General features: G+C 41.5%; 1 protein-coding gene across 1 annotated transcript in view; it reads right to left on the reverse strand.

Moving 5' to 3' along the window:
* Positions 1-24,587, reverse strand: part of LOC126995427 (protein suppressor of white apricot-like) — a 33,640-nt gene extending 9,053 nt beyond the window's left edge. The window contains exons 1-10 of the mRNA XM_050854959.1: positions 24,369-24,587; positions 23,038-23,204; positions 18,366-18,634; positions 17,918-18,102; positions 13,136-13,692; positions 12,127-12,239; positions 8,758-9,205; positions 3,815-4,048; positions 1,296-1,578; positions 1,039-1,124 (exon numbers count right to left, since the gene is read on the reverse strand). Of these exons, the coding sequence (XP_050710916.1) occupies positions 1,039-1,124; positions 1,296-1,578; positions 3,815-4,048; positions 8,758-9,205; positions 12,127-12,239; positions 13,136-13,692; positions 17,918-18,102; positions 18,366-18,634; positions 23,038-23,204; positions 24,369-24,553 (2,527 nt within the window). The 5' untranslated portion in view covers positions 24,554-24,587. The remainder of the gene's footprint in view (positions 1-1,038; positions 1,125-1,295; positions 1,579-3,814; positions 4,049-8,757; positions 9,206-12,126; positions 12,240-13,135; positions 13,693-17,917; positions 18,103-18,365; positions 18,635-23,037; positions 23,205-24,368) is intronic.
* Positions 24,588-26,691: the final 2,104 nt, after the last annotated feature.

The following is a 26,691-nucleotide window of genomic DNA, read 5'->3' on the forward strand; positions in this document are numbered from 1 at the left end:
TGGAATTCCATTAAAACTGACATGGGCTTAATTTGGTTATTTGTCAAAAATTGTAACCCATACAACTTGGTTGGTCTTTTGAGAGACAATACCATTGTAAAGTTTTAAAAGCTCCCATCCATCCTACCATACTTTGTGTATACTTACCTGCACTTACCAAGCCAGCTGAGAGTTTATGTAGACGACCCAAGGTACCTGAGTACTAACATGATAAAAAAGGAAGGTGTGGCAGGAATGGAAGAATGGGTTTGGGAGGGTTGGGGGTCAAATGCATGTTTCACCGCCTTTATAAATCATCACTGTCTGTTCACGTCCTTGGTGTCTTCCTCACATCACTGCCCCTCACTGTCACTGGCCCCTGGCCTCCCCATCACCACACTGTGCTAACACAATCCTCATGGCTCACAATCTAGAATCTTCTTTTACCTCTATTGGCCATCCCAGTATCCACGAAAACCTTTTAAAGTTTGTCATAAAATGAGGCCAAACGAAGATTAAAAACGGTATTACAGCAGGAAAATTCGGCCACACTAGTGACTGGAAGAATAAAAGTAGTTTTCTGTTGACGATCCGTACCTACACCTTCACGGCTGCCCTCGGCGAAATAACAGCAGAGAGCCACTGCAACACATCTGCAACAAGTCAAAAGACCATAGATAACTGCAATATATGTGGGACAACAGTCCCATGATCTGCCTACCTGCAGCAAATGACATTTAAATCTGCATAACATTGCTCCACAACTGTGAGCAGAATTTAGTATTTGACTTTCTTTGCTGCAGATAAACTCTTAAAACTTCAAAATCTCTAGAATCTTAATTGTTGAAATTGTTCATCAGCAAGACAATGAAGAATGTGATGCTGAGAGGAATGAAACCTTCCTGAACCACAAACTGTATCAGTGGGGTAATGAAATCACTGAGGTTCATCGTGCCAAGTTCAAGAAGGTTTTGCTCTCTCTTCTTGCTGAGTATAAATGACCCGAAGGCACACCACAGCGTGAGGGTTGTGTACGACTTCACAAGGCAAGACACATACCCGACACTACTGAAGATTCTTTAGATGCAGGCGGCTTGGTGTGCTCAATGGATTCTGTGTTGGCAGGAGGCTCTGGAATGGAGGTCCTGGAAAAAATTAAAAATTACTCTCCTTAAATGTTCACTATTAGTTTAATGAAATGTAAACAACTAAGCTATCTTCACATATGACTGGCATGTAAACATAATCTGAACATATTTAACTTCTCATCCCATTGTTATACTTGAATATATACGTAATACATTGTGGTGACTTACCAATCATTTTTAGATAGGATGTTTGTAACCGTCTCTGATTTGTTAGACTTGTAGGCTTCAATCATCTCTAGTCCACTTGGTGCTGGTGGTGACTGAGTGGGAGGTGGAGGGGGAGGAGGAGCAGGGGCCTCTTTGGGTGGCATGGGGACTCCTGGACCAGGACTGGCAGAGTGAGACCGAGACCTTGAGGGGGTAGAATGTCGTGTGCTGGCCATGGATGACCGTGGGGACTGTGATGCTGAATTGATGATTTGAACTGCTATCTCAGGTGGAAGCTGCGGACCTGAAGATTAGAGATGCTTGCTTCAATACTGATATGTGAAAACCATATAACTATGACACTTTTTCCCCTAGGTCTAAATAATTAGTCAAAATTCAAGAATTGATGGGAATTTAACCCCATTCAACTGCAAAAAAATTTCTCGAGAGATCCCCCCATAACTCAAAAGTCAACGGAAAATACACTTTGAAACTGAGAAAGTCATAAAAGATGTTTAATATAAAATTTTCTGGCGCACCCTGCTGTGAAATCGGTTTCTTTTTAGGTTGTCGCATTTGGCTGGAATTCCATGATTCCCCCAAAATTCCAACTTTTTACTGGAGCGACGTACAGGAAAATTTATTGAAGAAAAGTTGCTCATTTTATCATGATGGAGTCTGAAAAGTATAGTTATTATATATAATCTTTGACCTGGAAATTTACTGCCTACAGAGCCAAAGTTGTTGTGAAACTCAAAAAATAATTTTGGTAAATTTTTGTATTTTTTTTCATTCTGGAATGAATCTCATTGAATAAAAGTTGTAGAAAATCATCCGTATAACTCAACTGTGAAATCAATTATGGTTTGGACCGACCGTTTGGTTGGAATTCCATGATTCCCCAAAAATTTCAACTTTTTACTGGTGTGACGTACAGGAAAATTTAAAGAAGTTGCTCATTTTATCACGATGGAGTCTGAAAAATATAGTTTATAATCTTTGACCCAGAAATTTACTGCCTACAGAGAGCCAAAGATGCAGTGAAACTCTAGAAATAATTTTGATAAATTTTTGTAGTTTTTTCATTCTGGAATGAATCTCATTGAATAAAAGTTGTAGAAAATCATCCGTATAACTCAACTGTGAAATCAGATTATGATTTGGACTGACCGTTTGGCCAGAATTCCATGATTCCCCAAAAAATTCAAACTTTTTACTGGTGTGACATACAGGAAAATTTATCAAAGTTGCTCATTTTATCACAATGGAGTCAGAAATATATAGTTTATTATCTTTGACCCGCCAAAGTTGCCAAAGTTGCAGAGAAACTCGAAAAATAATTTTTGTAGCTTTTTCATTCTGGAATGAATCTCACTGAATAAAAGTTGTAGAAAATCATCCATATAACTCAACTGTGAAATCAATTATTATTTGGGCTGGAATTCCATGATTCCCAAAGTAATCCAACTTCCACTTCCCACTCCTCTGAACACTCCTGTGAACAAGGTATTGGTTCATTTAGATTCTAGAACATCACATATATAAGTGGAGGTGTCAAGACTACGCTCAGCATGCACACAACAAGCAGAAACTAAAGGAAGACCGCCGAAACAGATCGGCTGAGGGAACATAATCGCTCTGCAGACACCATGATGTGTAGCAGGAACTGTAGGCTATTTTTAGCACGAAGTGGTGGTAAGGGACAAAAGAGGTGCCAGTTAGCCACTTAGCATCGACAGAAACCTAGTTACGCGCAGCCTGCAAATTCCAGAGAGCTTCTCGCTCTCCGGCGCTGGCATCATGCTCGTTGCCCATGTCTGAAAGAACTATACAACGCCAGCGGCATCGTCATTAAGGGGTTAATTAACATATTTGCCAGCGCTGAAGAAGCATCCCATTTTCATCAACCTGACTTTTACCAATTTTACTAAGAAGTTTTGTTGGCTGTTTCCTGACATGTAGTGTATGTCTACCATATACAACTAAGTTAGCACCATCTTCACTGGACTAGTAGAGCCTGGCTGATGACCAAGACCAAGGCTTGGTCTGAGGAGTGTGTGGTTAAACCTCATATTACCATTGGAACATACTGTATGTTTTACCACTTTTACTGCAACTTTTTTTATTAAACATTAACATGACAAACCAAACATCACAATATGAACAAATGACTGGAGTTGGCGACTCCTACACCAAAACAACAACAATGGCTGCCCCACTTGTTGTCACAGGACAATCCCAGGGTGAGTAACATCTGCCAGACCATATCGCAGGCCTTGACAACATCTCACCTGTACACTTGCTATGGACCTAGGTTAGGCCAACAGGTAATGCAACATTCGATGTCAAAGACATGGAAATTTTTTGTCTTACTTTGAGGAAAAAAGCAGATTGCATTAATACTCTCCATTATTTATCCAATTGACATTAATCTAATTCTAAGATAACCCTCTGTGCATCTAATATTTTCAGCAATACCACACAGCATCTCATAACCCCATGAATTCTAGTGCTTGATACTAAAACCACTTTCCTCTTACCATAGACTAGCTGTGTAGAATTTTCCTCCTCCTTGCTTCCCTTTTTAAGTCGGGAGAGGAACATGGCTGCCTTTTTCCTCCGCTCCTGCTGCTTGTGTTCTGAGTGTGCTGTGGAGGCAAGGCTGCCAGATCCATCACCAGCCTGACGACCATTCTCCTTTCCTTGCTCCTCATTAGCCTCTTTGTCCTTACGACTGAGTTCTTCCGAGTCCACGTCTTTATCCATTTCTTGGGCTGCAGAAAAATTGATATGTTTATCCCACAATATCCTGTTCTTTTGTACGAATGTTAAAATGTAAACACTTAAATTATCACTATAGATCTGTACCTGTTGTTGATTATCAGCAGTACTGTTATTCTTGGTTAATAATTCAATGCTCTACAAATAGTGGATGTGTGGGAAACTTGAAAAGGTTTGATGGCCGGTAAACTGATAATCCATTTTTTTTTATTATAAGCTGTAAAATTAAATTAACCAACAGAGCTGCCACAATGATGCTAACAGTTTACTTGTCCAATATATATATATATATATATATATATATATATATATATATATATATATATATATATATATATATATATATATATATATATATATATACAGTACAGCCCCACTTAGTGCGAGAACAATTAGCGCGAGCCACCATCTACCAAGAAAAAAATTAATTAGCGCGAAAGCCTCAGTTAGCGCAAGAAACCACCACGACTGAATTTTGAAAATTGCGCCAAGCCGCCATGATGCGCGGTGGCTTGCTGCCTGCCTCACACCACAACACAGCCCCCCGCCACCACTTCCCACACGGTCCCAGTCTCTCATGCTCTCTAACGTCGTCCTGCCCCCCTGGCCCCCCTCGGAGGCTGCCCGCCTCCTGCTGGGGGCGGTGCACAGCTCGCCGCCCGTGTGGCGCTGCAGCAGCCACTGCCACTGTCCCGGCCCCGCCGCCACCTCCGCCGCCATCCTCGGGGCGTCGCCAAGGGGCGTGAGCTTCACCGTGTCGGCCCCGCGGGGCATCACTATTACCTGCCGAGGCGGGGCAGATGAGGCTCGGCGTCACTATTCATTGAGTGGCCACAGTCACCGTAACATGCTCAATAATAACGAGTGTGATGTCGGCCTGGCCGGGCACGACACCCACACACGACCACACCCTGCCCGCTGAACCTTTGCTGGGGCCGAACTCTTGTCACACCCACTTGCTGCCGCTGCAGACACCTTGGGCCGCAAGAGTCACCATCACGGCTCAATAACTGATGACTGCGTATTTTGAGTACTTATCAAACCCAAAAGTCAGACCCACATGTGCACCAAATAACTTTTTTCATATTGGTTACTTTATTCAATTAGTGCGAATTCAGTTAAAGCGACCGCGTTCATCCACCTAATTCTCACGCTAAATGGGGCTCTACTGTATGTATATACACTCAACCCTCGATTTGCCGGACTAAAAGGGGGGAAGGCTTGTCCGGGAATGGCAAATGTCCGGCAATGGAAAATGTCCGGGGGTCTACCCCCTTGCCGGACTTTACCCTATATATGTCCGGGAAACACAACCCACCCCCGGACTACACCTCGCATAGCTGTCCTATACTGTCCTGTAATATAATGTATTAACTTCTACAACATGCACTTTGGTGGGTTTTTGGGTGGCATCGTTGTGAAGAAGAGGTGTATCCACGACAAGCACGTAAGCACAACACTCGTGTGACGCGGCAGACTTGTGTACAGTCCAGTACTAGACGTGTATGTCCGCTGCCATCAAGTGCCCGATTTGCGAAATTTTTCTGGCGGGGTTTTTTTAAATCGACTTGTCCCGGATTTTTTTTTTTTTTTTACCCCACGGACTCTTGTCCGGCAAATCCGCAAATGGAGGTCCGGCAAATCGAGGTTGAGTATATATATATATATATATATATATATATATATATATATATATATATATATATATATATATATATATATATATCTGGTAGGCAGTGGCAAGTGGTAGCGCATTGACCCACATTCACCGCGTGATGGACGACGGGTTCAATCTCACGCTACCACTCGGATTTTTCAGTCACCGCCGAGGGCTTAAAACTACCCATATGCTGTCCTGAAGACCACCCATCAACCCGGACTCTAGAGGAAGCCGTCCAAGCGAATCAAGAACGAGTTCGGGGCAGCATGAGCCAATGCAAGATGGCGCCACTATAAACACTTCGCCCGCCAGAACGGGCTGGGCCGACCATCAGGCCCCACCTGAAGAAGCCTTGGGCGACCATCAGGCCCCACCAGGAAGATGCCTACTGCGCAACAGGCAGCAAAAAAAAAAAATATATATATATATATATATATATATATATATATATATATATATATATATATATATATATACAGGAAACTCGATTTACGGGAGTATTGTGTCCTTGAAGAGGTCGCGTAAATCAAAAGAGGTAGGTTTCCATCGAAAAATAAATATTCACTTCATTCAGTGGAGAGAGAGAGAGAAAGAGAATATCCATATCACCGAGATATCCACTCAGTCTCAGCCTCACTCATGTGAGGAAGAAATGAGGGACACCATGAGCGACTGGCAAGTATAGGTACCAGTACCGAGCAGTCTGGTACTGCACTGCATCACCGTATGGTTGGTACCATTAGTACTGGCTGGTACCGGTACCTGCCTACCCCAATTGTTGAGTAGCGTGTGGCAGCGTACTGTATTGTTGTTCATGGCGTGCGGGAAGAACTGAGCTCAGCTGTGTAGCAGCGTGCCGTGAGTCCAATTCATGGAGACATCTGGTGGTCACTCCATAAAATATCGCGTATAAGTGAAAAACGTAAATTAAACATCTATTTGGATTTTAGACGTTATTTCAAAAGCGTGTAAACCAAACTCGTAAATCGAAACCTGTATATATATATATATATATATATATATATATATATATATATATATATATATATATATATATATATATATATATATATATATATATATATATATATATATATATATATATATATATATATATATATATATATATATATATATAAAAACATGGCTGGCGAAACAGCTGATCCTGGAGGCAAGACTCGGGACTCCGGCGACCTGCGTGTTGTCGCTGCCGTGACTTCCCGTGTTTAGGGATGCGACCACAGGGGGTCCTCCTGCGCGTATGGTATGTCCAATAGATTTTAAATCTTAGTTAGTATGCTGTTTGTTGGTGTAAATGTATGATATTCTGTGAATTTCATGAAATTTGAGTGACGTTTAGTGGGGACTCAAACAAAGTGTACTTTTCTTTTCTTTTTTTGTTTCACACTTTATTTTTCAGTTAATCGTTTTGAAAAAAATACCATAGAAACTTTGTTTACAAATCTACATTTCCCAGAGAAAAAAAATTATTTTTTGTTTTGTCTTTGAAAAAAAAAATGCATTTTCACGCAATTTTCTCCATTCCCGTTTTTTGTTATTTATTTATTTTTTTTTTTTTATTATTTCTTGAAATTTTATCAATGGGAAAAATTGCCCTTTAGTTGTAGTTTTAACTGATACCTAACAAAAGTCAGTTAGACTTTTTACCGATTTTGTGAAATTTTTTGGAAGTGTAAAAACCACTTTTCAAAATATTGGCTCCTAAAGATTTTTTTCCATTTCATCCATCTTGCCATTTGTAAATATTTGACTGGCATGAAATTTTCACATATGATTGTGTATACCTTGTTGATTTACTGGAGAATGATAAGGCATCTGGTTCCCCTTTATAAAAAAAATATTAATCAATCAAAGGTGAGGGTGTCAGAAGATCAAGGTGTTCCTGCACGGCCGTACTGGGCAATTCTGTCTCTCGAACAGTGTTTGTAGCTGAGAAAGCAACACAGTGATGAAAGTTTTGCTTGTAATCAGGCTCAGGGTTCACACCTCTGTAAAGAATATGTCGTCAGAGCTGCAGTGATGTCTCATGTAGCAATGTAACTGATTCTGCTATTGGTGGTGATGTAGGTGGTGACGAAGCAGGTGGTGGTGGAGAAGGGTGTGATGAGATACTTGGTGGTGTAGGGAGTGGCGAAACAGATGGTGGTGGTGGTGGTGAGCGGGGCAGCATCACGACTCGCTCGCTTGATAAACTTCTACGCTGCTCTCTTGCTTGTTTTCTGAGTCTTGGCAAATCCATCTTGCTCCATAAGTCCTCTTGATGTTGATGACCCTTTTTCTGGTCACACTGCGCTTGTACATCATTTGTAAGGACATTTTTTTGGCCGGAGTGCAGAGAAAAATATTGAGCACCCTCCCTATCGATGTCTGGGTCGGGACTGGCGTCTGAGCGTCTCCTCAAGTGACTCACACTCTCCGGGACGAGAGAGATGACAGATGACAAAATATACAGAGAAAAAAAAATTCTAATGCGAATTTTACGTACATACAAGCATTGAATGATACCACGTGTGTTGACGCGCATGTCCGGCTATGACGCAACAGCGCGGGACCTTTAAATATGGCCTCCAGGGCGGAGTGATTTTAATTTTACGAAGACAAACCTCACCCCCTGGCAATTTAGGCTATCCCGGCCATGCTGAGCGAAAAACACGTACTCATCCGATTTTTCATAAATTCATCAAAAAATACCGTCTCCGCGCCCCTTAATTTCTTGCAAAACTGCAATATTTGGCAGACGGAATCACGCTCCCCCTTGTATCCAGCTCACACTCCCCCTGGGGGGCCATGCCCCCCAGTTTGGGAACCACTGGTCTACCCTATTTCCTGTGTCTAACAGTTTAGGAATATCACTCAAAGTATGAAAAAGAATCATGTATGAAACGGGTTAACCAACCTCAGCAATCAAATAACCACACATCCCAATGTAAGCAAAGCTCCAATTCATGCACATATACATGTCAGTATAAATTTTGTTGACTCAAATGTATTCCTGACTTAAAATATTTAACAAACACTCACCGTATTTGAAGATGTCATACATATCGTCATTATCCCCAGAGCCATCTGTTGACTCTTCCATCTTCTCTACTGCTTTTTCTTTCTCTTTCTCCTTTTCTTTTTCTTCTTTCTCCCTTCGTTCCTTCTCTTCCTTCTCACGTCTCTCCCTCTCCTCCTTTTCCTTTAACTTCCGCTTCCTTCTCCTTTCCTCACGTTCCAGTCTCTTCTTTTCTCTCTCCTCCTCATCCAAATCCTCATCATCTGAGGATGAGGACTCAACGGGGAAAGTAGAGCGACGGTCAATGTTAACATCTTGCTCCCTCGACTTGATTGAAAAACTTATAGTGGAGGTCTGCTTGTTGTTGTTATTATTACTGCTCTTACTACTACTACTGCTGCCTCCTCGCTTCTCCTTCCTCGCGGTGGAACCTCCTTCAATGAGACTACTCAGAGGAGACCCTTTGTCCTGCTGAAAAGTGGCATGACACATCACAAGGTTAACAGTTGCAAGCATAACAGATATCATGTATCCTTAAACACTTAATGGGACTTAGCTGTTCCATAGCTTTGTTTTTGAATTACCGATGTCAATTTTTATCCTTTTACCTTTACATTTTTACATAACTTAAAATAATTTCAAGTATCTTAAGACATACCTACTACTGCCCCCAAAGCAATTGCTTCCTACGGGCTGCCTATGTATATATTGCATCTGACGGCTGATACGACGCATCCCCCAATTTGGGAAAGCATTTGAAAAAAAATATAATAAATGGGTTTAACCCTTTCATTGCGCGTGGTGTGGGAGGCGACGATCCCTCCAGGCGCACAGCATCACAGCTAAAATACAAAAACACCATAAGATTCGGTTATGTATGCATCTCCTGCGAACATACAGGCTCATTCAGGGGTGTTGCCTGTGAACACTTATGTCTGTGCGCGCACGATGGCCAGCCATATTGAGGCAACTGAATAGATTTCTTGATGGGGTGCTGGCAGGGTAGTATTGCCAACTGCAAAATTTACAACTATTTGGTCAAAAAATTCAGTCAGGTGATAGGTGAAGCTATGCAAAAATGCCACTATATTGGACAACAACATCCACCAGTTACTCGCCCGTAGATTTTCCGCGCTAGGCTGATATGATTTTCCAACAAATTTAGTGGAAAACCCACTGAATTGGCAATGCTGTGGGGTGAGAAGAGGCTTGTAAAATAATGTTAGAACACGCTCATACGCGGGAAATTTAAGTGCGATTGGAGGTCGAAGCGAGCGTTTAGCACCACCAGCAAATGACACTACCACTCGCTGCGAGCATTTAGCAGTTTAAGGGTTAAACTACGAATGTCAGGTGACGTTTGTAACCCTAACCGCTAGCAGGTCATTTTCAAAGTTTCAAGTGTATTCAGATCCTTATTAAATCCCAATATTTTACATTTAACCCTTTCTTTGCGCGCACGACGGGACGCGACTATCCCCTCAGGCACAGTCAGGCAGCCCAATGGAGGGTCTCTTTTAACCTCTGTATCTCAAAAACTATTCATCACAACTAAAAACCAAAAACACCATTGGAAGGAGGAAGCCCAGATCTATAGGAGTCGGTTATGTATGCCGATCCTGTGTAATATATATATCGCCACACGTACAGCCACACATTCATATACATATGACGATATATATATTACACCTGCGAATGTACATGCATGTTCAGGGAGTGTTGAATGTGAACACTAACGTCAGTGCGTGAAGGATGATCAGCCATACTGAGGGAACTGCGGACATCTTTCCGTGAGATTCTGGCAAGGTTGTACTGCCAACTACAATATTTACAACTATTTGGTCAAAGAATCAGTCAGGTGATAGGTGAAGCTATGCAAAAATGCCACTATATTGGACAAGAACATCCACCAGTTACTCGTCCGTAGATTTGCCACGCTGGGCTGATATGATTTTCCACCACATTTAGTTAAGAACCCACTCAATTGGCAATACTGTGTTGTGAAAAATAGTGTTGGAACACTCATACGCGGGAGATTTGAGTGCGAGCGTTTAGCAATGAAAGGGTTAAAACCCTTAATATTTGCTGGGAATAACCAGAACTATTCCTTCTTAAAGACTCAAGAGTACTGCTTTGAGACAAAAACAAACATGGTGTAGACAGCGACGTTGTAAGAGGGGTAATAGGTATAAAGTTTTTACATCATATTTTTTGGGTTATTATTCTACATTATAATTCTAGTTCTTGTAATATTTTAGTACATTTTTAAAACCTTAGAAATTGTGAAAATAAATTATATTTATTCTCTATCGTATTTTTAGTTGAAATACTTTGTTGCCATAGTTGGTGTAGAAGCGATCGCCATCTTGTTTACGTTTGCAGAGAGGTTTGGGGTTTAAGCGCCACTGTAGCACTAAAACTTTACTAGCCAGTAACCCAAAGTTGAACCTTGACCTTATAAGATGAAGGGTGATTTTCTGGGACATTTTTTGGGAAAAAAGTGCATCCTATAAGCCGTCAAATACGGTACATAACACTATTTTACTGTACAGTACTTCTGCATTATTAAAAATGTATACAACAACCATCAAAAAGCAAATTATGAAAATGATCTGAAACCTTCTGAGTCCTCATCAAAATGTGAAATATAATAGATGGAACTGCAGGAATATGGTGATTACCCTTGAGCTGCCAAGTGGCTGGCTAGTGCATTGTCTCACCACCACCTCGGCTCTGGGACACAGTCTCACGTGGGAGCTGCGGCCTCCCCCTCCCTTCCTGCCCTTCACATCCATCCCGCTGTCTCTGTTATCTTTCTTTCTTTCTTCCTTCCTTCCTTCCTTATACCTCCTCCCTGCAATGTGTGTATGTGTGTGTGTGTGTGTGTGTGTGTGAGACCGAATCTTATAGATCTTGGCCTCCTCTTTCCAATGGTGTTTTCGTTTTTTTAGCTGTGATGAATAGTTTTAGAGATGCAGAGGTAATAAGAGCGAGCACTAGCGTGGTGGTGCTAAAAGCTCGCTGTGAGCGCCAGTCGCAATCACAGGCAACACCCCCTGAACGTGCCTATACGTTCGCAGGAGAGGCTTACATCACTGAATCTTATAGATCTTGGCCTCCTCTTTCCAATGGTGTTTTTGTTTTTAGCTGTGATGAATAGATTTTTAGATACAGCGGTTAAGAAACCCTCTCCTTCCGCTGGGCTGCCCGAGTGCACCTGGGGGGATAGTCTTGCTGTGAGCTATTAGCAATGAAAGGGTTAAAACCCATGAAGGAGTGGAAAAAAATTTAATAACTGAAATGAAATGTAGATACTCCAAATGAAAAAAAATTGCAAAATGAAAGAGAAGTAGCTTGTTTCTCCTGGCAAAAGGTTCTTATTGCCTGCTTACCTCAACTCCATCTTTAAAAATATCCCCATACACCTCATTGTACAGGCGAATCTTGCACCGGTAGTAAGGGTAGTACTCATGGTCCTTCTTCAGGAAGCTAAATCTTGGATCATCTGTGAAATAATGAAGATCCTTAATGCTCCTCCAAACAAAAATTGGAAACCAAGGGTATTGTGCAAATGTCATCACTTACTTTGTTACCAAAAATATTTCTGCAAATTATTAGTATTATTAATAAAAGACAAAACAGGGAGAGAGGGAGGAACGCAGACACTATAAGCTGCCTGTTCAGCAACCCCTAAACACACCGAGATGCTCAGAAAGAGAAAATAAAAGTGAAAGAAATGAGTGAAGGAGAAAGTGGATGAAAGGATATAGAAAAGTATAGGAATGAATGGACAGAAGGGTAGGGTAATAAATATCTTAACTCTTTCCATCCGTGACACAGACGTCGGCGTCACAATATGGAAAGGGTCAAGAGGAAATGGAAGAGGATTAATCCTCTTCTAAACCTCTCAATCCTCCTCTAAATTCCTCTTCCATTTCCTCTTAACCCCTTCACTCCGGTGATGCCGACGCAAGCGTCCAATGGCGTCGCCGTTAGTCCTCTTCTAAACCTCCTAATCCGTTTCCATTTCCTCTTAATCCTCTTCTAAACCTCTTAAGAGGAAATGAAAGAGGATTAAGAGGAATTTAGAGGAGGATTGAGAAGTTTAGAAGAGGATTAATCCTCTTCAATTTCCTTTTGACCCTTTCCATACTGTGACGCCGATGTCTGCGTCACGGATGGAAAGGGTTAAGAGGTTTAGAAGAGGATTAAGAGGAAATGGAAGAGAATTAAGAGGTTTAGAAGAGGACTAACGGTGACGGCGTCGGACGCCGACGTCGCCGGAGTGAAGGGGTTAAAATACACCCCAAAAAATTCAAAAAGTAGAAACAAAATATGAGCAACATATGAATAACAATGATAAAATACACTATCAAAAGCCACAATCCACAATCTTCTTACCTCTGCTTCGCACCATTGTCTCAAACTCGACCCCATTCTTAATGATGTAGCTGGCCATCTTGTCAATCACCATCTGGACATCTGGTGGAGGCCACTTGATGTTGCTGTACTCACTGGTGCCCTTGTTGGATGACGGAGAGGTTTCCGATCCCTCCTCTGAGTCGTATTCAGAGTCATACTCTTTGGTGCGGTTGAATGAAGGGTAATCCACTAGTTGCTTCACTTTAGGTGGTGTGGATGCCTTGCTCTCCACTTTTCTCTCTATCTTGGGTGTCTCTGAGGCCTCAGCAATGGGTGTGGAGGTGGCAACGACTCCAGGGGATGAGGGTGCCGGGGACTCACGGCTCTCAGCAGCAGCTGTGTTCTTCTGCTGCTCCTTAATCTTATGAATGAGTTTAAAGTAAGCACAATCAGATGAGGGCTTGAGGGCTGATGTAGGTGTTCCTGGTGCAAGGTCAGGCTTAATTCCAGCCGAGAGACTAGGGTGGAGGTACTGGTCACCATTGCCATCATTATCCTTCCTAGACTTGACTTCAAATTCATCAGCTGGAGTGTACCTAAGGAGAAATAACACCTTAATTAACCATACAAATGGGGAGAAAATATTACCAAAACTCAGTATCTTGATTGTTAAAATAAAAGTAGAAATTAGTCAAAACAGAGTATGAAAATCCAACTTCTGTTGTAAGTACAAAAATACAATGAACATCAGACATTCTCCTTATGATATGAGAAACCACTTGCAACACATTTTTTTAAGGTAAAGGAAGCAGCTGAAGGGAAAACAGAAGCCTGCTAAGTGCTGCTCCTGTATAAAGATAACAGGTGGAGTGGCAAAGAGATGGAATCTTAGTCCAAAAGGGCTGTGTGTGTGGAACTCCACACACATGAAATGCATACTCTATCCAAGGGCAGACCAAGATCCTTGTATAAGGATAGCATCTGGGAGAGGAGAAAAGAACTGGTTGAGACAATACAGAATGCCTAACCTCAAGGAAGCTGAATTGGCAAGAGATGAGATATGAAGTTTCCAGTTAGGATTTTGAGTTAAGGATGAACCAAGATTATTTAATGTAGAAGGGGTGTGTTATCAAAGAATAGAGGCGGTGGCTGAATGGTTAGTGTGCGGGCCCCGCATTCACTGCGTGCTGGACAACATGGGATCGAATCCACACGCTATCACCTGGGATTTTTCAGTCACCGCCGAGTGGCCTAAGACTACCCACATGCTGTCCTGAAGACCACCCATCAACCCGGAATCTAGAAGAAACTGTCCAAGTGAATCAAGAATGAGTTCTGGGGGGCAGCATGAGCCAAGAATAAATGGCACCACTATAAAAAAAATTGCCTGTGCCATGACGGGCTTGGGCCGACCATCAGACCCCTGAAGAAAGCCTACCGGTGTTATAGGCGAAGACGTACAAAAAAAAAAGGGAAAAAAAGGAGGATAGATGTTTTGAAGATTGTATCAAGCTGAGGTAAAAAAAAAATTGAGTCTTTGAGACATTAACCCTCTCGTGCACCGAAAGTTTCCAATAAGTTTTTGTTCCACTCACCATACATTTCTCAGGCCCGACCGGCCTTTTTTTTGCCGCCGCGATACTCTACATGCCCGGACATATTTTACCCTCACAGATATATCGTACCCCAATAAATTTGGTATCAATGGCTTCATAAAGACTTATACTAGAACATGAGCAAATAAAAATAGAAGAAAATAAATAATACAAACTCGTTTCAAGTCTCCGTATAGAGTATTGTAGACAATAAATCCTATGTACCAACTCTTCCCTTGCTAGCTAGCTCGAAATTTTGTGGGCCAACTTTTTTAGCCGAATACATGTTTTGAAGCAGAATTTAGTGAGGATTCTTATGTTATCCTCAAAATCCTCATACGCCTAATAGTTGCCAAGTTACACCAAGATTTTTTTTTTTTTTTTTTTTTTTGTGACCGACCCCTCTTCCCTCCTCCTCATCTACGCTCCTTAGAAAGGCTGCCGTGTGTTATCATTAAGAAATTTATCCTAACAATTGACGCTCCCAAATTTAACGCACTTTCACCGAAAACTTAATTTTTAATTATTTTTTAAAACTTTTATGACGCGTTTCGCATCATCGTGCGCCAGGACCTTTTTACCCTTGATGACGCGAAACGCGTCATCATGCACGAGAGGGTTAAAGAACACCAAGTTTGTTCTGCCCCATTCAGAAATTATAACAAGGTTAGAGGTTAAGAATTAGGTGAGATAAACAATACAGGCATACTTAGTGATAAAATGACAACTCTATCTTAGCTGGGTGGAAAATTCTGAATAATAATGTTATAGGCACGAGAGCAACTGATATTGCATACACACGCTGATGCAACATCCAGTTTTGGATTTAAATTTAAGATAGAGTTAGTAGGAGGGAACAGAATAGATACTGTCAGTAGTCCCAGAAACCTGTTTCAATTAGGATGAGAAGTGAGGTTTAGAGGAGAAATGGTGTTCTACAGAATGGAAATTAGAGCAAAGGCAGCAAATGTTGTAGAAGTTAACCCCCATGGCGTCGGAACATTTCCACATTGCGAAGCCCTAGCCTTTCTCAATTTTTTCTTTTTTTCCCATTATGTCAGAAATGCTGAAAAACATAGTGAAAAGTCATGAAAAGAAACAAAAAATGACGTCTGAGTCAATGTGTGGTATATTGTTGTATTTATGTAATGACGCCGACGCTGGGAAGGTGACTCAGCCTGTGTAGTACATGTACGACGCCGACGCTGTGAGGGTTAATGAAGAGAAAGTTGGAGGACCTATCGTGACACCTTTTCGGGCTGTTGCTAGATAAATAGCCCAGCCTGGAGATATTTCTGGTCCCTTTGCCAGATGGGGACTTCCAAGGCGGAGTTATTATTACTTATTATTTTTTTTATAAATTTCGAGAAAATGGTGTCATGTGTATTAACCCTTACGCTGCGATGTCACACATATGTAATGGAAACCCAGTGCTACGTAGGCTGTGGGTGTCGCATATAGATGCTCTGACTTTTGTGGCCTTGGTTTGCACTGGCCACGCGAAATTCTGGGATAAGTGATCTTCCGAGTCACACACAATATATCACAAAAACCTCTCTCTTGATCTCCATAGTTGTGGCTTCACGTGTAGTTTTAGATTCTCCTGCGTCTGATTCGCCGGCCAAAGAGTGGCAGTCTTTGACTTCGTGAGACCACAAAGTAGGTGCTATCAAGCGAGAGCGAGTGATGTCACTGGAGTACAGTGATGATAGCCATTTTGAACAAGTGCCTCACGATATAACGGGGCGTATTGATCCCGATAAAGTGCAACCTTCCTCTAGAGTCTAGAGCATACAAAGAGAAATAAACTGAAGGCACTCATGTTAGTCATGCATCGACAGTGCTTTGCAACAAACGTGGTGAAAAAGAATACAGTCGTCCCTCAAATAGTTCGGTTTCCAATAGTACAGTTTTGGTTTTATACGGATTGTCATGGAAGAATCTTTTTAGGATTTTTAAATTTCCCACTTGTCGTACCAAGTAGCCATGGCATGAGTGGCAACACTGTTCTACCAAAACACCTGCTGAAAGCACCCCAAAGCATTAGAGAAAGGTGTTCATCTTGTAGAAGAATTAAGATTTCAGAGAAGTTATGTTTTGGGATGAGTTATGTTGCGGTAGAGAGAGCATACCACGTGAATGAGAGCAGTGTTCGCTGTATCTATCATAGTGTAAAAGAAATTCTTGTCGCAAGAACTGCCAGTGCTCCAAGAGTGCTGCAAGAATGGAGATAAAGGCCGTCCTTTTACTAAGCCTCATCGTTGCTATGGTAATGGTGTCTCACTCGCAGCAAATTGGCGTACGCTGATCTTCCTGCCAGTGCGTTTGAGAGTGAGTCGGGACGTCTCGGGCGCCCAGACCACCCCTGGCGATGTTTAACATGCATTACAAGCTGTCCTGGCTGACGAACTCCTTACAACAGAAGATGAAAAGGAAGCTCCAGTGGTTATGGTGGTACAGAGGTGAAATGCAATGGAAACACTTATATGTGTTTATTTGGGCCGCCATGTTTGCTGATGACGTCATCACAGCATGAAGTCACTCCACCTCTCAAAGCCGGGAGCCAGTGGACATGCCGAGTTGACAACTCATGCTGCCGCGTCACGCATTTGAGAGCACTCGGGGCGTTCCGAGAGTCCCGATACCCTCTCTCTAATGCAGCCCATAGAGTGTTTTTATGGGGAGCACTAATTTTATACGGATTTTCGCGTCGTACAGGGGTCCTGTGTCCCATACCCCCATACTATTTGAGGGACGACTGTAATTGCAAGTACACAGAGGGAGAGAAAAGAGAGGATGAAGGAAGAGAGGGAGGATAACGAGGAGGGATGGAAGGGAGAGAAGGAATGGACGGAGGGAAGGAAGGAGTTGGGGAGGAAAAGAATGGAAGGGAGACAAGGAACTTGAGATAGGGAAACAAGTGCAGATAGATAGAGCAGCTGGGAAGCTACACCCACCCCACGGACACTGAGGCAGCTGTCAGAACACAGCGTGCTCTCGTGCTGAAAGTTACACCTCTTCCTTACATTGCCACAGATACATCTCAACCTAGAGTTTGGGTTTTGCTTAGATCTTAGTGGCCTATGCCTGTTTTGGCAGGTGCCTACTTGCCTATGCCCTACACTTAAAGGACTATGAAGAAAAAAGTTTGATTTCAGTGCCTATTAGGTACAATAATTGTAAGATCATGCAATAATTTAATTTTGTTACCATGAAGCTCCCTTACCTTCCACTCTTGATCATAGCCACCATGTGCTTGTAATATGCATTTAGTGGATTGTCAAAGGACAGAAAACCAAACATGGGATTGTCTGCCTGCTTTGTTTTAATTATGATCTCCATCTGGCCACCCTGTGCTACGATGAACTTTGAAGTCTTGACGATGATTTTGTTTTGCTTGACAGTTTCAGGCTGGAAAATTCAATACCGACTAAATTAAAGAAAAAACTAATAAATGTTCTATTCCTATTGATGATGATAATAAAATTAAATTCAAAGGATAAAAATTTCAAAGTATTTTTCATCTCTAGAGCATGACTGTTTTTAACATATAGTATGTAATATAGTTTGATCACACCTTGTCTTTGTTTTAATCTACGTAAGTGTACTGAAAATCATGAGCAATTATTAATGTTTTTTTACATATTTTATAAATAAAATTCATGAGCACTTACCACCACCATTCCTTGTGGAACATTGAGCTCAGGGGGAGGGACAAAGGTGTCCTCATCTGCCTCAGGAATGTAACCTTGCTGCTGCTGCTCCTGCTCTTGCTCCTGATCAACTTGCTGCAGGTGTTGATTGTCCAGATACATGGCAGCCTGATCACCACCCAAAGAACTCATGTCCCCCACAATTGACTGCCCATCATAGTTAAAGCCAACCTGACTGTAAGTGTAAGTGTCTGAGCCAAGTTCTGCCATCAGTCGCTTGGACTCCTCATCTGAAACACAGGGGTGGATAATAGTACTAGCACTGTCCTTTACTCAATATTAACTTCCAAGTAACTTTACATTTAAAATAACTTAATAATTTTCAGACCGACGGATGAAGAAAATTAAGTGTAACATTTAGGCTTTAATGTGCACATTCAAGGGTACTAAACACACACCACATGACCTTCCTTTGCTACTGACAGCTGCTTCTAAATGGTTTAGTTAAGAACTACTAAAAATAAGGAAAATATGCAGGTGAAGGATGAGAGACAGACAGAAAGGAACAGATGAAAGATAGCAAGTCAAAAATGAAGGAAGGAGTGGAAATGTTTTATGATTATCATTATTATTAACCCTTTCATTGCTAAACGCTTGCAGCGGGCATTAGGCGTATTTGCTGGTGGTGCTAAACGCTCGCTGCGAGCTCCAACCGCACTCAAATCTCCCGCGTATGAGTGTTTTCCAACACTAATTCTCACAACACAGGATTGCCAATTGAGTGTGTTCTTCACTAAATTTGGTGGAAAATCATATCAGCCCAGCGCGGCAAATCTACGGACGAGTAACTGGTGGATGTTCTTGCCCAATATAGCGGCATTTTTGCATAGCTTCATCTATCACCTGACTGATTCTTTGACCAAGTAGTTGTAAATATTGCAGTTGGCAATACTCCATTGCCAGTCTGAAAAAGAGATGTCAGCAGTTACCTCAATATGGCTGATCATCCCGCACGCACAGACGTAAGTGTTAACATTCAACACTCCCTGAACGTGCACGTACGTTCGCAAGAGAGGCATACATAACCAACTCCTATAGATCTGGACCTCCTCTTTCCAGTGGTGTTTTTGGTTTTTAGCTGTGATGAATAATTTTTGAGATACAGAGGTTAAAATAACCCCCCATTGGGCTCCCTGACTGCGCCTGAGGGGATAGTCGCGTCCAGACTGCACGCAAGGAAAGGGTTAAACAGAGTGCAATAGGTTGAACTGGAAGACTACAAATAATGTAAATTACAGTCTGTATAATATCAACACTTTAGACAGAAATTTAAGGATAAAAGGAATACAGAAGATAGGAAATTAAAATGAGGTCTGACAAACTAAGAGGATGAAGCAACCAGAAATCATTTTTAGAAAATGAAGTGGTTTAAATCCATAAAGAAGAGCAATTCAGACTGAGGACTTATTTTATATATATATATATATATATATATATATATATATATATATATATATATATATCTAGATCTATATATATATATATATATATATATATATATATATATATAACTTACTGTTGCAATAAAGAGGAATTCACTTTTGATTTAATGTGTTAGCATTCTCTGCAATGCATATTTTGAGGCACAGAGTTCCAGGCACAAACAGCTCTTAAGAAAAAAACATTTCTGGAATGGGGATATACATCTAAGGCTGCAGCAAAAACAAATGTAGTGCAATGGAATAACTCTTTGATCTAGAATATGAAAGGAATAAAGAGTGTTAAATTTGAAATCCGTTAAATTGAGGTCCATCAAATTGGGGGTAAAATGAATATGTAATGAACAGCAAAGGACCCAACATCCTCCCCAGAGGTACACTATAATGAACATCAAGCTTTCACCATCCACACTGACACAATGAGTGGGACTTCCCAAAGAGTGACTCATGACAGAAAAAGCAGGACTGTTCACTACTATGCTGCAAGATTTCAGGAAGCGGCCATTATGGTTGTCACAATCAAATGCCACAGAAAAGTCTAACTGAATTAGTTTAGCTTCAGATTCTGAAATTTATCACTTAGTGAAAAGTGCATAAATGGTGCTCAGTTTTTTCTGTAAGCAAACTGGCAAGGTGGAAACTAACTAAAGTCAGTTCCACCAGACCTGGCGAGCCTAAGCCTTCAAGGGTGGACTCGCGGACTTGGCATCATTGCTTGGATGATGGTACTGTGCGCTCACTGGCCAATTCATAACCCCTTCTTTACCGAGCGCCGCCGCGTATGTAAACAATGCGTTCCCCCGACATACCGACCTGACAGCTACACTTTCCCCGGTGTAGGGGGTTGTGTATATTTTATTGTAGTGACAAAACTATTCGCTCCTTACAATCTTTTTTATATACTGTGGGGTTCTCTCTAAAAAAAAAGTCCTCCATGAGTGTTTGTCCACGCACATAATGAGTATTCTACATCCTTTGTAATACACAACCGAAAAGTCAAGTGCAGTCATTGGATGTGATTCATGATGTGCAACTATTCCCGGATGCACATCAACAAAATCCTCTTCTACACTAGGCAGAACTCTAGGGCGAGCATCAGCAAATGGATCTGTCAGCAGCTCGAAACGTGTGGAAGCCCGTGATGAGGATGGCGAGCGAGAACCTCTTGCTGAAAGCGTAGCTTCGCTATCCACCAGGCATGGGGCAATTACTTATGTTATGTAATCGATCACGATTACTTCATATTTTCACGATTACGATTACAATTACAATTAAATTAGGTGTAACTGATTACGATTACATGATGTATCAATCGTGATTACAGGAAGGACTGAAAGGTAAACTTGCAAATTTTATACACATGTACCATACTAAATATTTAATTGGTTGAATTACTACATATATTTAGAGTACATACTTGCTGTACAAGAAACTACTAACTAAAACGTTGCTAATGTAGTCGTAAAAGTAATCACGATTACGACTACATTTTTAATGTATTCGATTACAATTACTTAAAAAAATAAGAAGGTAATTGATTATGATTATGATTACTTGAAAAACTGTAATCGATTGTAATCGATTACGATTACAGATTACAATTACCCCATGTCTGCTATCCACCCCCTCTGCCTCTCCGTCATCACTCATGTCAGCACTGTCAATGTCACTATCTTTCCCTGGGTCATAATCAGTGTCACTGTCATCCACTGATATATCAGACAATGTCTCATCATCGTCTGACATTTCTAAATCATTGTCATGAGGAATGAAATAGTCCGCATGGTAAGACTCTGCAGGCGACACCATGATGGAGAGGAAAATATCCTGGGCACTTCCTCCCATAGACAACCAAAGGCAACTGGCGTGTAAGTATTGCCATGTTTCTTCGGAGATTGTCATGCTATTTGTTTGAAATAATAATAAAGAATAATGATTAGTGTAAAAGAGGTTACGTCACAGATAGGGAGCAAGCCATTTGTGGTAGTGTTATGACGTATTACGTCACACACTCACTGCTTTGTTGGCAAAACACAGAGGAGTTGCCATCACGAAGACCACAAAAACAGTTACGGTACCAGCCTCCCCTGATCCCCAGATTCTGCCATTCATTATGTGGTATATGAGTATATATCACCAGCAGTTCCGGTGTGGCATGGCTGTTTTCATGTGATGTACGCTCGTACATCAAAACTTATATTCAGTAAAGAAGGGGTTAACTTGTTCCAAAGCGCATAAAATTGACTTTGTATTCCTACCAAAACCCTTTTTGAGCAGTAAGGCAACAGATTGCACCAGTAAAAACTAATGCAATAATATCTTTATTGATAAATATGTACCTTTTGAACTATTATAAATAAATCTGGTGACATTCAAAACAAAACTAAGTCAGAACTGCACGTAAACGGACAATATCTAGCAACTGAAGCGACTGTTAAGGCTAGACTTTTTTAATACTTTTTACTACTATATAGTGCTAGGCTACAGTCTACACAATGTCATTCATTAATTAACTCATTTACTGAAAGATTTCTTGGTATATTTTCAGGCCTGGCATAGTCATAATGTGTAGTGATGCTACGTAGCCATAACATATACATTGGTCTAAGGCAAGAACCTTCTCTTTTCTTTCATCGTCCGACCTATCATTAATCTTGAAATACGTTTCTATCATTTGTGGGTAATAAACTAATAAATAGCCATGAGGAAGAGCGATTAAAAGAATTAGCTACATTTATATACCAATAATGTTGATTTTAAGAGGTAACAGCGCAAAAGATACCAGGCTATGTCATGTCAAACGAAATTGCCGCAACTTGTACCTAGTAAACAACAGCCAATGAGTGGCGCAGACACCGTCACTCAAGCAATGATGCCAAGCCCCCAAGTCCACCCCTGAAGGAAAATCTCCGCCAGCTCTCGTGGAACAGACTATAGTCAAGAGATGGGTTAAGTGGAGGTTAGAACATGTAAAGGATAGGAAAGAACTAGTGGGCAACATATGAAAAGTAAAGAATGGATGATAAAGTTAAGGGTAGATGTTGTACATGTGAATGGCAGGGTGCCAAAAAAGAACTGTACAGATAAAGGATAACTGCACCCACAATGCAGAGGTGGAGGAGTGGTGCAAAACAGGTGAAAGATAGCTAAAGGGCAAGGGAGAGGTGTGATGTAAAAGATAAGCATCGTCTTACCCTGGAAAGCCTGGTACTGAAACTCATCCTGGTAGAGTGCGAGATAACGTTCATAGTCACATCTCTCTTCTTCAGCCCGCTCCTCTTCTGTCATGCCCTCCCAGCGGTCTCCTCCACCCCCTGCCTCAGCCTCAGACAGGTCATACAGTGCACCCCGCACATCATACCTGGTTTGGTAGAGAGTGAACAGGTTATTTCAAGTCATATATCTTCCCCCGGTTAAGATTCGTTTTAGGTCTGTGCCACTATCTCATTACCTACCTTATGAAACATCAGTATCTCTTCATATATCTTTTCTACAAACCTTCAACAGTCATGGAAACACTTTGAAAATCCAATTCAAGGACTTTTTTTTTACTCTTGAAAATAGGGGATAACATTTACGAAAGCATGTCGCCTACTCTGGCGACAGCCGCAGCGACACTGCAGCCGGTATTGCGAGAAATACCTCTTTGCTGAAATAAGTCACATATACATGGGGGGGGGGGGTCGAGGGGGGCGCAGCCCCCCCGTCATTAGGTCGTAAAGTTCGGTTGTAGTAGTTTAAACATTCTCCCCGACCCTAAACCCTCTGCGAGCTATTTTACAGCTGCGGCGGCTGCAGCGTCGCCGCGGCCGCCGCCAGAGGAGGCGACACGCTTTCGTAAACATTATCCCCTATTTTCAAGAGTAAAAAAAAGTCCTTGAATTGGATACTCAAAGCATTTCCATGACTGTTGAAGGTTTGTAGAAAAGATATATGAAGAGATAGTGATTTCATATAGATTATGAGATACTGGCAAGGACCTAAAACAAATCTTTACCCTTCCCCCCCTCGGGGAGTATTATTAGTTATAATTAGCAAGGGTTATGAATTTCAAGAAACCATCCTTCCCTTTTCATTTTCCTTTTTCTGGAGCTGCCCTGTGTAGGCCACCCGGCCTCTTGCAGTTTCCCTATGTTCTTAAGTTCTTATATAACAGCTATATTTATAACTAGGTGTTAATGAGAAATATTATTACTGAAAACAGCCAGAGCACCACTAACAATCACTGATGTCTATGCTTAGTGGCAGGAACATGCTTTTCAATGCCGGTCATAATTATTTTTAACAATTAATGCTGGTACTACTGATGACCCCTTCCGGCAGTTTATTCCAGGGGTTCACAACGCTTGGTGAAAAACGTATTCCTTGTGTGGGTAGTACGATGCTATGGACCACGTTACGCACACGGCCCCCTAACCCCCCCAGCCCAGGCATGTCCCCAGGTGTGTGCCAGGGCGCCGCCACAGCCAAGGGACGGGCGGAAGATAAGCCGAAGAGAGCACCAACACCTCGCCTGTTTACCCACCTGTCGACCATGACGTTGCTGTCGCCCATCCAGGGTATTAGGTGCTGCCCCTTTTCCAGGTACAGCGCCTTCTCATTGTCGCGGAACAGTTTGCACGAGTATCCAAACACCAGCAGGTCTTCGGGGCCATTATTCCCTTCTTTTTCCCGCGTTTCCCAAATGTTCCGCCCATACTCGGCCGCCATGGCTGCTGCTGGGGCCTCGCAGTGCTGCCAACCCGCCTCGGTGTTGCGATAAATACTTCCTTGCATAAATAAGTCGCTATGATGTATACCACGCATGCGCACTGGGAATACACAGCAGAGAAACGCTAATTAGTCACCCTATAAAAATAAGAAATAAAAATAGTCTGTCCTCTTGTGGTCTTTGTGATGGTTGACATTGCCCACGACAAAACAACACAACACGTTAACCTGTGGTACGCCTTTCTAAAATCTCCCCTTCATTTGTCATTCGTCTGTTATAACGCCTTCTCTTGATTAAAAGGGTATATCTGATGTTTGTGCCATGTATTAGAGACGAAACAGGGAAAGCAAATGATAGCGGTGAGTGAAACATATTAGAAAATGTAAGCAAGATGAACCTCTATCTGCGAGCTATTTTGCGGCTGCGAGCTAATTCCTACAACAGGGGCCTCCCAGTGGTGCCAACCCTTCTCCTGCTTCTTTTGACTTCCGCTTTGTTTCGCTTCTTCCTCCTTAAATGGTTCTTTTTCGCGCTTAGATACTTCACTACATACACTTGGTTGATTCTTTGCGCACGCTTATATACTTCACCCAGCACTGAGCTCTGTTTTCTATACATTAGCTTTGCTTTCACTGACTTTTGCTTTTCTATTTTCTTTTCCTTTATTTTCTTCACTTTAGCTTTTTGAATTTACCTTTTCTGTCCTTTTGTTTGTTTTCCACTGTTACACTTGTTCTTTTTTTATTTCTATTTCAGGCTACGGAACATCGATCATTATCATCATCAGACAGATTTATTATAAATTAAAGTCCACCGAAAAATGGCTAGTGAGATCCTCATAATCATCATCAGCCAGTCCCCCTAAAAGTTGTTATAGATTGATTGATTGATGGTTTATTGTAATTATACACACCAAAGATTGATTGATTGATATAGTTTATTGTTGCAAGTAAAACATACAACAAAGGAGAAGGGAGGAGCATGCCATCCCAACCCCCAGGCAGTACAAAGTGTGATTATACAACTAAGGATACATGTGTAAGTAGCACCAGGAAACTAAAAAGATACAATATGGTAGGGGACAAGTGCTAAAAAAAAAATAAAGGCCTTGATTTAGTCAAGGGAGCAGACATAAGGGACTGTACATATGATTGATTGATTGATATGGACTACAATATCTAGGGGCAAATGCAGGATACTCACTAAGCACAGCTGAAAGAACATTATTGAATCACCCCACCAGCCCAGGCAGGTCCCAGTGGCCCTGTGGGCGGTAGGCACTAATAGCAGAATATATTGCAGGACATATATATAGTGTTTGAGCGTGTGACCCCCTGGCCTGGCACACAAGCGGTAAGGTACAGGGTCAGCCCCACTGACCTCCCAGTAATATCTATAGCCCAGCCTCAGCCGCATCACCACCAGATCATAGGATGCACTAAGCCTACCATAAGTGTGGGTGCAGATACTTGATACCTGGGCATAGTGAATGTTGGAGGGACTACCATCCTGACACCTCAAGGCAATCTGATTGGTAACGGACTCACTAACAAGGGATCTAAGTCTATTCTTAACATAATTACAGGTGTATTCAACACCTGGATGTACATTGAGATCATCAGAGGCAGCACGAGCAAGTCCAACATGTGAGGGCACCCAGTTGAAGTGTGCAGTAGCACCACAGCGCTCCAGCAGGCTAAGGGCACTAAGGCACTTAGTGACACCAAAGGAAAAGGGAGGAATCATATAATTAACCTGGTAGCCCAACCCCCTGGCAATACTTTCAATACATACATATATAATAGTACTGAGATCTTCATTATCAGTCTTATTCTTCTTGATTGATTAATAGTTTATTGTTGCAGGTATAGTACAAAGGAGAAGGATCCGAGGAATTAACCTGCCATTCCAACCCCCAGGCAATACATATAGTGTGTGTGGCTGTATACATATATACGACGACTATACTCGTATATATAGCACTCGTATATATATATATATATATATATATATATATATATATGTATATATATATATATATATATATATACATATATATATATATACATATATATATATATACATATATATATATATGTATATATATATATATGTATATATATATATATATATATAT

Source organism: Eriocheir sinensis, chromosome 1 (genome assembly GCF_024679095.1).
Source record: "Eriocheir sinensis breed Jianghai 21 chromosome 1, ASM2467909v1, whole genome shotgun sequence".
Lineage (NCBI taxonomy): Eukaryota > Metazoa > Arthropoda > Malacostraca > Decapoda > Varunidae > Eriocheir > Eriocheir sinensis.